General features: G+C 49.6%; 1 protein-coding gene across 3 annotated transcripts in view; it reads right to left on the reverse strand.

Moving 5' to 3' along the window:
• Window positions 1–12,056, reverse strand: part of ARHGEF37 (Rho guanine nucleotide exchange factor 37) — a 53,555-nt gene that overhangs the window by 15,001 nt on the left and 26,498 nt on the right. For all 3 annotated transcript variants that reach the window (XM_082726292.1, XM_082726290.1, XM_082726291.1), the window contains exons 4-7: window positions 11,515–11,662; window positions 2,601–2,800; window positions 1,137–1,267; window positions 353–457 (exon numbers count right to left, since the gene is read on the reverse strand). In XM_082726292.1, the coding sequence (XP_082582418.1) occupies window positions 353–457; window positions 1,137–1,267; window positions 2,601–2,800; window positions 11,515–11,662 (584 nt within the window). The remainder of the gene's footprint in view (window positions 1–352; window positions 458–1,136; window positions 1,268–2,600; window positions 2,801–11,514; window positions 11,663–12,056) is intronic.

Genomic DNA, 12,056 nt, shown 5'->3' on the forward strand with positions numbered 1-12,056 from the left:
ACAGCCTATTAGACACTAAGACTCAGACATGTGCACATTTCATGTGACAATATTACCTTCCTCACTTTCATAGGCACCTGTGTCACCTGCTCTAGGTGCCAGACTGGTGGGTTGGGACTCAAACCCCAGTGAATTTTAACCCTGCTCAGTGGGAACCTCACCCCGAGAGCTGTGGGTTGGGGAGCACTCGCCTGTGGCCCTTCCTCTGACCTGCGGCCAGCGACCCGGTGACCTCTTCCATTTGGGTTCCTGTGGCTGGTGCTTTTGCCAGCTTGTCGGATGGACCCCAGGCGTCCTGCCTGGGGGACCCAGCCCAGCGCAGCCCAGTCATCGTTACCGGCAGAATCCTCACCTCCAGATTATCCAGGTAAACAGCCACATTGTTCTTCATCTCGGTCACACACAGTGACACCCATTGGAACCTCTCTTCTAAATCGTCAAATTCCTTGTCTTCCGTCTGAGAGGAGAGTGAGATCTGTGAACGCTGAGAATATCCACGCAGGGAGGAGGTGGGGGAACGCGTGGGCCCATGCATGTCCCAAGCTCTCACTGGGGCCCACCTCTCCGCAGCCCTGCCCACCAGAGCCTCGGCCTTCAGCCCCAGAGCTGAGTGGGATGGTTAGAGGCAGTGAGTGCTGCTTAGTGGTTTGGTACTCAGATCACAGAGTAAGATACGCAAGCGCAGGAGTCCTAGGTCCTTGGCTGTGTGACCTGGGGCAAGTGTTACCCCCCTTGAGCCTGTTTTCTTCAGCTGCAAATGGGGTAATAAAAACACCTACTTCATTGTGCTGATCAAATAATGCCTGGTCTAGAGTAAGTGCCCCCAGCAATCTGAGCTGTTCCTGGGAGCTATTCCAAGCTGGTCCCTTGCCCATGCCCAGAGGTTAGCTTTCCTATCTGCAGAAAGTGATGCTCAGAAAAGGACAGCACAGGGTGCCCTGGAGAGAGCCCCAGCCGGCTCTTCGGAATCATGTGAGGATGACAGCTCAGCCCCTCCTAGCAACACATGTGGAGAGGTCCCTGCAGCCCCCTCAGCCGCCACCTCTGACAGGAGTCTAAGCCACCTGCTCCACCCACAGCACAGTCCTTCCCCTCTGGAAGGGCTGGGATGCCACCCTTCCTCCGCCCAGGCTCACCCTGGGCACGAGCCCGGCCTCCTGCTTCAGCAGCTGGCTCAGCCGAGTGGTCTTCTTGGAGAGGGTGTGCGTGTTGAGGCGGGCCAGCCGCTCCCGGAGGGTCAGCTGCTCCACTCTGGCGTACTTGGAGGCTGCAGAAACAGAGGAGAGGGAAGGCACGGGGACCAGAGCTGACCCAGGAGAGCAGGCATCCCGGTCACACCTGGCTAGGCGTCCGCTTGGGCCCTTGTCTCAAGCAGCACACCCGCTCCAACAGCAGCACGCAGAGGGCGAGACCTGGGCTGGCTGCAAGGTATGAGGCTGGCTGAGCAGCCTGACTTGGGCAAGGTGCCCCTTCCTCAGCCTGCTTCCTTATTCGTAAACGAGACCAGCCACCCCCTGTGCTTGCTCGGAGGATCACAGAAGACAGTGGGTTTGAATGGACTTTCTAAAGGAGGACTCAAGGGAGAGATGAGTTGCCGGAGGCCCCAGGGCCCGTGTCAGCCAGGCCAGGCTGGGAACCATGAAGCCCCATTCCCGGTGCAGGGCTTTCCACTCCCGGCCTGAGTCTGAAAGCCGGCTCTGCCTCTCACCAGCTCTGGCATCTGGAGGGAATGATCAGAGCTTTCATTTGACCTGACCGTGACATGAGGCTACCGGGGCCAGTCTCCAAGAGCAACGGTAAGGATCAAACCAGATAAGGAATGGAAGACGTGTCACAGGAGCTGGATTATCACTATCATACCATCCAGATGGCACAGTGGAGTTTGCTCTCTACCTGGGACACTGCCTCATTTCCCAAACCTTTTTGTTTTAACAACCTAAGAGACAGAGTTTCCCGTGCACTAGCTGGCCTTCCCAAGGTATGTGTACACACACACACACACACACACACAGAGCTCTTGGCCTCCTCCATATTAATTTCTCCTCCACAGTATATGCAGTGTGGTTTGCATGGGACTGATCTTGCTTTGGTTCAAGGGGTGGGTGCTAGCTGGGCTAAGCCAGTTCATATAATCTCAAACTCCTGATCACAGTGATTGGTTCCAAGAATTATACATAAGCCAGGCCCAAGCCAAACAACTTATGGCATTCCCCTAACGATGGTAACTGGTTCAGGGTGAGCACAGGACCCAAATGGGTCCTATCAGAATGACACTCCAATCTAATTTATGACTAAGGGGTGAAAGATCCCTGCAGGGTGTGTTATCAGATGTGAGTCTTAGAACAGCAATAGCCATTTACTACTATGAGGGAGGCCAGCCTGGACATGAAGTAACACACAGTAAAGATCAGAGATGAGAGAATTTTAGGGAAATGGAGCCAACACCCTGATCAAACCCTACCTAAAGTCCATATTACCTTTGGACTTATGGTTACATGAGCCACTACATTTCCTTTATTAATGAAGATGGCTTGAAATGAGTGTTTTTGTACCTGGAAGCATTCTCACTGATATAACCCCTAAATCCCCCAAGTCCTTACCCACTTCCTTGCGCCTCTTGTACTCATTGATATTGGTGTTCACGTCCTGGAGGGCAGAGACAGCCCTCTGAAGCACAGGGTAGGCACTGGCATCAGGGACTGTGTTCTCCAGGATTTTCTGCAGCAGCAGTGGGTACTTTGTAATCCTCTGAAGAGGGATCACCAGTAAGAAACTCAGGCCTGAGGGCCCAGCTTGTGGCCTGAGGGAGAAGGCTGGCATTAGGTAGGGGAAACCCACTGTTCTGGGGAATAGGAGCCCTGGGCTCTAGGTCCAGCTCTGCCTTTTAACTCGCTGTGTGATCTCAGGCAAGTCACCCTCCTTACGTGGTTCTCAGTTTCCTCATCTGTAATGCATGAGGTCTAGATGCTAGAGAGGAACTGCTAGTTCTCACTGTTCCGATTTCTGGGTCCTGGTTTCCCATCTGTACTAAATGCAACAGTCAGTTCTCGGTCCTCCACTTCCCTGGCCTGTCAGCAGCAGACACAGCTGACTTGTCCCTGCTCTTAAAACACTTTCTTCTTTTGGCCCCAGAGATGCCTTTTGCCCTGCTTTCCCTGCTCCGTGGGACACTCTCTTGGCCTCCTCTGCTGGCTTCCCTCCAATGCCAGAGTGCCCTTGGGCCTTCCCTCCCCTCCACTCCTTCTCTTACTGACTTCATTTAGTCTGATGGCTTTTAACACAGCCCCAACCCAGACCTCTGTTTTCCCACTTCTGTTCTGAGCTCTGGACTCACACGGTCAGCTGACTGCGTGACACGTCCACCTGGCTATGTCCTAAGCTCAACTCTGTATGTAGGCCACCCATTTGACATTTCATGCAGTAAAATGGTTTTGTGGCTTTACCAGTTGAAAGTTCGAAAAAAAAAAAAATCACAGGAACTTTGTGTTTATAGAGATGCATTTAAAGTATTTAAGGATAGAGCTGCCTGGGTGGCTCAGTGGGTTAAGCCTCTGCCTTTGGCCCAGGTCATGATCTCAGGGTCCTGGGATCGTGTCCCACATCTGGCTCCTTGCTCAGCAGGGAGTCTGCTTCCTCCTCTCTCTCTGCCTACTTGTGATCTCTCTCTCTCTCTCTCTCTCTCTCTGTGTCAAATAAATAAATAAAGTCTTTAAAAAAAAACTATTTAAGGGTAGGGGGCACCTGGGTGGCTCAGTTGGTTAAGCCTCTGCCTTCAGCTCAGGTCATGATCCCAGGGTCCTGGGTGAGTCCTGGATCAGGCTCCCTGTTCTCCAGAGAGTCTGCTTCTCCTTCTGTCCCTCCTCCCACCTGTTCTTTCAATCGCTCTCTCTCTTTCTCAAATAAATAAGTAAAATTTTTAGGGAAAAAAAAATTATTTAATAGTAAACAGTCATGGTTTCTATTACTTATCTTTAAACAGTTCAGTGTAAAAACAGCAGCAAAATGTTAACACTGGTTAGTTTTAGGTAGTGGTATATGTTTATTACATTCTATTTTTCTACAGGTGCAGAACACAAGAACGAGTAGTGTCAAGATCCCTTCCAGATGTACTATTTGATGAATAGATGACTTTTTCTAGTCCCTTTCTTGCTGATTTCGGGGATTTGCAGGAAAAAATACCTGTCAGTGGTTTCTGGGAAGAGGCTCACACAGTTTTCCTTGATCATAGCCAGAAGCCCTCAGACCTGCCTTTCAAGAAGCCTATGAGGGTTTTAAACCTCAATGTCTAGCACGCCTCCTCCAAGAGGACTCACAGATGCTGCTCAAAACCATTCTCCACCCTCTCTCCATGGTACCCTGGCTTCTTACTCTTCCTCCTAAGGAAATATTTCCAGACCAAATGTCCAGGAAGTATCACCCCTGAGGCTAAGGACAGGCAGAACAGGTGGGTGCTCTCTCATTAGCCACGGGGGGTTGTGGGGGAGGCAGGGGTAGGAATACCTGTCAAGACGTGCCTACACTGACCATCTGCTCTCACCATGGGTTTCCTAGCATTTGGCCAACCACAGGCAGGGGAGATGGAAAAGTCACCAGATATTTGCAAAGCTCTGTCCTCTGGGCTTACTTTCCATGGGAAAGGGCCCAACTGCCTCATGAGGACAGCTGTCCACAAATAAGAGTACATGGGATCTTCAAAGAGAGAATCACTGCTCTCCTCCACAATTAGCAAGGGGTCATGACAGAATCATAGCAGCCTTTTATGATTACAGCTTTTCTAAGGTAATCCGGAGGGAAAAAAAATTTTTTTTAAAGTAGGCCCAACATGGGGATAGAACTCATGACCCTGAGTTCAAGACCTGGCTGAGATCAAGAGTCAGATGCTGGGGCGCCTGGGTGGCTCAGTGGACTAAGCCTCTGCCTTCGGCTGGGGTCATGATCTCAGGGTCCTGGGACTGAGCCCTGCATTGGGCTCTCTGCTCGGCAGGGAGCCTGCTTCCCTCACTCTCTCTGCCTGCCTCTCTGCCTACTTGTGATCTCTGTCTGTCAAATAAATAAATAGATAAAATCTTTAAAAAAAATAATAAATGAACAGAAGAAAGTTTGGATGGAAAAGTTAACCAACAGGTGGAGGGACGGAGAAACGTGAGACCGAAGGACAAAGGACTTTTACTCTTTATTTCCCCGTGTTTTGTTTAAATATTCCTTTTTTTCAGTAAGCATTCATTATTTTTATATTTAACATGGAAAAAGAGGGGCGCCTGGGTGGCACATAAAGTTAAGCGTCTGCCTTCAGCTCGGGTCATGATCTGAGTCCTGGGATCGAACCCTGTGTCAGGCTTCCTGCTTGGTAGGGAGTCTGCTCCTCCCTCTCTCTCTGCCCCTTCTCCCTGCTTTTTTCTCAAATAAGTTTTTAAAAATTTTTAAAAAAATAAAATGAAGGAAGATTGTCAATAAAGGAAAAGAGAGATTATTTGCCTTCCCCAAACACTGCCTCGGCTGTCATTCTGAGAGTGGGCGCTCTGTGCTGGACTGATCAGCCTCTGCAGGGCAGCTTTACCCCCCCACTCCCGCCCCCGCCCCCAGCTGCAGAGCTTCCTGCCCACTGCAAGGGCAAGCTTTGATCCCCTGGCCCTCAGGTGGGAGCTGCATTAAGAGACAGGACAAATTGAAGATCCTGCCAGCTCACCCAGCCAAATAAAAAGATAGCAAGCAGCATGCATTTTGGAATCACAAAGAATTGGATTAGATGGATGAGGAAGAACCCCTTACTGCTTGGTGTGGTGATTCTAGTTGGCTAAGCTCCAGAAACAGTCCCATGATCATATGCATAAAAAAACCAGGACTACTATCTCAAGAGAGAGGAGGTGGAAAGCAAGGGCTGGCAGGATGAATGGCCTTCCTGGGGCAACACTGGACCAGGGGCTCTCATCGAGGGCATGGTGGAAACTTGCAGGCACTGGGCTGCTCCAGGTACTTAGCAGGAGGGTCCAGGGCATCTGCAAGGACAGCCCTGCACTGTGGAGCAGTGTGCCATGTCACCTAGGGCCCTCTGAACATGCACAGGCTGAATGAATGCCTCAAAATGTGCTGCAAATTCGCGATCAGAGGTGTTCTTGTGACTATCTAACTCCATCCAGTAACTGATCACAGCACTGGAAGTTTTTTTTTTTTTTTTTTTTTAAGATTTTACTTATTTATTTGACAGAGAGAGTGAAAGAGCATAAGCACAGGCAGGGAGAACAGCAGAAGGAGAGGGAGAACCTGGCTCCCAGCTCAGCAGGTTCTCCCTCTCCTTCTACTGTGACCATTTGACAGAGACAGCGAGAGAGGGAACGCAAGCAGGGGGAGTGGGAGAGGGAGCAGCAGGCTTCCTGCTGAACAGGGAGCCTGATGTGGGGCTCAAACCCAGGATCCTGGGATCAGGACCTGAGCCAAAGGCAGACACCTAACGACAGCCACCCAGGCGCCCCAAGCACTGGAAATTTTTATGATGCTACCTTTCATAAATAAGACCCAGACCATCTGCAAGAACATCATACGTCCTACTTCCTCACTTCCTCTGCCCCCAGAGCATAATGTTATCCCTGTGTCATTTATGTCATTTGCTGCTTATCATACACAGGGAGGTCAAATGTGCTCTCATTGCTACTTGTCATTCTACGGCATGTGCCTTCTCTGCTCTTTCCTTTTTCGATACTTCTTACATGGAATGGCTTCTGACTTTTCTTTCCTTGAATCCAAACTTATTTATTACAAGTAGGTGCCAGCATCTGATTCTTTCATTAGATTTCTAGGGTAGCGGTGCTCAGGCAGTTCCACACTGAAATACATATTACTTTATTAGACATTATTTTCCTTTTACTTCTTTTTATTACTTTTAAGCCATTATCTTTTCTTTCCAGTTATGTATACAGGCAGGGTATCTCTCTCTCTCTATCTATCTGCCAATCTATTTCAAGAATATATGTCAGGATATTAATTTAAAGTTTTTTACAAAAAAGGAGCATTGAGGGGCATCTGGGTGGCTCAGTTGGTTGAATGTCAGGCCCTTGATTTTGGCTCAGGTCGTGATCTCTGGGTCGTGAGATGGAGCCCTGCGTTGGGATCTGTGATGGGTGTGGAGCCTCCTTAAGATTTTCTCTCTCCCTCTCATTCTGCCCCTCTCCCCTACCCCTCTCTCACTCTCTTAAAAAAAAAGTGGGGGGCGTCTGGGGGGCACAGGTGGTTAAACGTCTGTCTTTGGCTCAGGTCATGATCCTGGGGTCCTGGAATTGAGCCCAACATTGGGTTCCCTACTCAGCAGGGAGCCTGCTTCTCCCTCTGCTGCTCCCCCTGCTTGTGCTCTCTCCCTCTCCCTCAAATAAATAAATTCCTTAAAAAAAGGAAAAAAGGGGCGCCTGGGTGGCTCAGTGGGTTAAGCCGCTGCCTTCGGCTCAGGTCATGATCTCAGGGTCCTGGGATCGAGCCCCGCATCGGGTTCTCTGCTCAGCGGGGAGCCTGCTTCCTCCTCTCTCTCTGCCTGCCTCTCTGCCTACTTGTGATTTCTCTCTGTCAAATAAATAAATAAAATCTTTAAAAAAAAAAAAAAAAAAAAAAGGAAAAAAAAAAAAGGAGTATTGAAACCACTAGTGCTGAGAGCCACAGTGTGGTTTCAGAGAACTACAAACCCTGCCCAGTCGGGACAAGGGTAATAGCTGGGGTTTACAGTGTCACTTGGGTACAAGTGAGTCCAACCCCCCAGGAGGCACAGTTATTACTCCCCCTTTCACATGTAAGGAAACCAGGTTCGGAGACATGAAATGGATCTGCCAAGGTGAGCTGGAGAGGAGCCAGATCCACCACTGGGCAGCGTGGCACCGGAGCCCATGAGAAAAGCCTGGACTGGTCTGGCTGGAAAAGACCGGAGTGTGGGAAGCATGAGAAACCGCAGCCTCTGAGCCAACTAGGGCCCCCTGATGGTGCTTCTAACCTGTCTGAGCTCGATGCCAGTATTTGGCACCTGGGAGATGTTCTATCTCAGTTTCTGACTTCTTTTGAGAAGTCGGAGGGTCTGGCCACAGTGGACTCACAGTCCTACATGGCAACTGAGGCGGATGGTTTGTAAAGTAGGGCTATAATTATTCTACTCTCTGCATGCACACCCTTTGTTGTGGCGGCTGCTGTTGTACTCACTTTGAGTACGACCCTGAAACTCCTCCCCTTGAGAAGCAGCGTCAATTTTTCCACCCCTTGGGTCTGTCACAGAACACCAATTCCCAGCCAAGACCTCCCAAGGCCTTACCCTCTCCTGCCCCCCCACTTCCCTTTTCCCTCCCTCCCGCTCTCCCCCTGTCTCAACCCTGTGACTACCATGTGAACAAGCCTGGGCCACCTGCCAGGTGACGGAGCCTGTTTAGCCAGAGCTGAATCAGCTCGGTGTCTCAGACATACAAGAGAGCCCAGCTGAGATCAGCAATGCTGACCTGCAGGTGATCATGGGCATGTGAAGGTGCTCAGGTGGGCTAGAAGAATCCTTTATGGAGCCCGGCCATATTGCTAACAAGCAGCAGAATGAACCAAACACGTGTCTGTCTTAAGCCATTCTGTTCTGGGTGCTCTGTTACACAGGGAACGTTAACAGGGTTGCAGCTGCTCTCTACACGGGGTCTGTTGGCTCTGGCTGGCCACAGTCTCCACTGCTCCCTTATGCCCCACATGTGCCACTCTTGTTTTTGTTATCTGCCTCTCTCCTATTGAAATGTATTTAGTGACTCTCACAAAAAACCCAAGTTTCTTTTTTCTTTTTTAAGATTTTATTTATTTATTTATTTATTTATTTATTTATGAGAACGGTCACAAGTAGGCAGAGAGGCAGGCAGAGAGAGAGAGAGAGGGAGGGAAGCAGGCTCTCCCCGAGCAAAGAGCCTGATGTGGGGCTGGGTCCCAGGACCCTAAGATCATGACCCGAGTCAAAGGCAGCGGCTTAACGCACTGAGCCACCCAAGTACCCCAAAACCTAAGTTTCTAAGACCCATGAAAGGATGAATCAAAGGGGGAAGTGAATATAGTTTTGGGGGGGGTAGCGAGGGGCCAGGGTAATTGAAAAGGAGGCTTCAGGAGGTTGGAGGGATAGACAAGGGAGAGGAACAGGGGAGGAATCAGGAGCTCCCATAGGAGATAACATCATCTTCAAAGATCTTACTCTGTACAGTCCTTCTCTTGGGTGTAAAGGGAATGTCTAAGTAAGATAAAATAACAACCGCCTCTCATCCTCCTGCACTATTCTGATTTCCAGAAAATGACCTTCATCTATCTCCATTTGGGGAGCTTGTCCTGGGGAAGGTAAAGCCTTTTTAAAATAGAAAAGAGGCAGGACAATCCCAGACAAGGAAATATAAATGATCTTAAATATACGAAGAAATGACCAACTTTAATCATGAGAAGTAAATGCAAAATGAAACCACACTGAGACACCATTTGTCACCTCTCTCAGTGGCATTACTCTAAAGTTTAATGACACACCCTGGTGAGGCTATGAGGAAACAGACACCCACACCTTGCTCACAGTATAGCCTTTATAGAAGGAAAGTTTGCAATCTTAGCAAAATTATCCATATATGCTTTCTTTGACCTAGAAAGTCCACCTCTGGACAGTCACCTTACAGAAACACCTGCACCTGTGGGAAACCTGGGTGGCTTAGTCGGCTGAGTGTCTGACTCTTTGTTTTGGCTCAGCTCATGATCTCAGGGTCCTGAGATCAAGCCCTGCATTGAGCTCTGCACTCAGCAAAGAGTCTGCGTAAGATCCTCTCTCTCCCTCTTGCACCGCCCATCCCCCCACCCATGCACACACGCTCTCTCTAAAATAAATAAAATCTTAAAAAAAAGAACTATATGCACCTGAGTAAAATGACATACACTCACGAATAATCACTGAACGCTATCTGTAATAGCGAAAGAAAAGAAGCAAATTAATGTCCATTAATAGAAACCAGTTAAATGAACTGGGGAACAGCCATGTGGTAGAACACGCTGTTCAAAGGCTCATACATGTATGCACTGAAATAGGAAGGTGTCCACGATACATGGTGAGGGGAAAAAAAACCACAAACTTTTTTTAAAAAGGCAGTGAAATGACAGCATATATTTGATTTGCTTCTATATACATAAAGGAACTCTACAAAGATCCACAAGCAATTTACAAGTGGTTAGCATGACTTTGGGGCTGGGACTAGTATTTAGGTAAATGAATGGACAGGATTGGACAGGACAGGATTTTTTGTGTTGCATAAATTTGGATTTTTTAAAGCTTCTGGGGCATCAATTTAAAAAAAAGCTTCTGGGGGCGCCTGGGTGGCTCAGTGGGTTAATAAGCTGCTGCCTTCGGCTCGGGTCGTGATCTCAGGGTCCTGGGATCGAGTCCCGCATCGGGCTCTCTGCTCAGTGAGGAGCCTGCTTCCCTCTCTCTCTCTCTCTCTACCTGCCTCTCCATCTACTTGTGATTTCTCTCTGTCAAATAAATAAATAAAAAACCTTTAAAAAAATAAAAAAATAAAAATAAAAAAAGCTTCTGAACTATGTAACTGTTCTCCACTCAAAATTTTAACTTAAAAAATACCTGTTCTATACATGTTTCTTTTTTAAAATATTTTATTTATTTATTTGTCAGAAAGAGATGGGGAGTGAGAGAGAGCACAGACAGGGGGAGCAGCAGGCAGAGGGAGGAGCAGACTCCCCACCGAGCAGGGAGCAGGATACGGGACTCGATCCCAGGACCATGGGATCATGACCTGAGCAGAAGGCAGACCCTTAACTGACAGCGCCACCCAGGAATCTCTACTCTCTCCAAATTTCTATCTAGAGCTTCTACCCACTGGTGCCAGATCTGGGTGGTGAGGCCACCCAGGGCAGTTTGGATCCTATTTCAACTGTGTGTGGAGAGGCCTTCCGGGGTGATCTGAGCCCGCCTCATGTCATGCTGCCTACTGCACATGGTTCCCACCATCTCACTGCCCTTCCTGTGGGAGAAAGGAGTGCTGTTCACCAAATGATTCTGCTTTTCCACCTCTGGACCCCCAGGCAGGGTGGCATACCCTGGCTTCCTGGCAGGTGGACAAAGCCACGGGATTAGGTCTGGGCCATGAATTACAAGAAAGGGATGCATATCATTTCTGGCGTGGAACACTTAATCCCCCCACTGAGCGAGCCACTCAGGCGCCCCTGGCCTGGAGCACTTATTAGCAGCATCGGGCCCTCCAGAGCTCCCTTGCCCTTTGCCGCAGTTACTGGCAATAACCCAGAGAGGGGCTGCTGTCGGCGTGGGCCCCAAAGTGAGAATGGCCCAGAGAAGAGCCTCAGGTGACCTGCAGTGGAGCATCAGGAGGGCATAAACCTTTGTTACTCGAAGCCACCAAGAGTCAGGGATTGTGTCCCTGCAGGAGCACGGGCAGCACCAAGGAGGGGAGAGACCTGGACAGCTCCCACCCCCAGGGCCAACGGCAGCAGGAGCCCATGCGCACTGGTGGTGCTACTCACACCACAGCCTCGATGACGCTCTGGATCTCTCGCTGCAGCTCCGGCTCCTTCCGGTAGGTCTCCACCAGCAGCAAGGCCTGGTCGTAGCTGGCACAGTAGACCCTGTAGACTCGCTCCAGCTCCTCTTGGAATTCCAGGAACAAGTTGCCTGATGGTGAAAAAGCAACAGGGACCCCCAAAGGCATGTCTATCTGTCCCCTCACTTGGGACATGGAGGTGGTGAGTTAGACAGATGAGCCCTTCACTGGGGACTGGGACCGCCAGGCCTGACCTGTTGGGCCACTTTGGGCAAATTACCTCTTCTTCCTGAGTTTCCATCTTGCTTTCAAAAGGCTGCTGGAAGGATTACGTGACGGAACGCTGCTCTGGCTGGCGCCCGGGGAGTCTTACTAAAGCACAGCTATCATTACAGCAGTAATATTATTTGTGAGGTGCTTTACAGGTCCCAGAACGTACTCGTGTCACACCTTTATAATCATGTGTGTGCCAAGGACAACTTCAAACCCCCAGTCTACAAAGGCATGCTCAAGCAGAGCACAGGT

The sequence above is a fragment of the Mustela nivalis genome, assembly GCF_964662115.1.
Source record: "Mustela nivalis genome assembly, chromosome: 3".
NCBI classification, from domain to species: Eukaryota; Metazoa; Chordata; class Mammalia; order Carnivora; family Mustelidae; genus Mustela; species Mustela nivalis.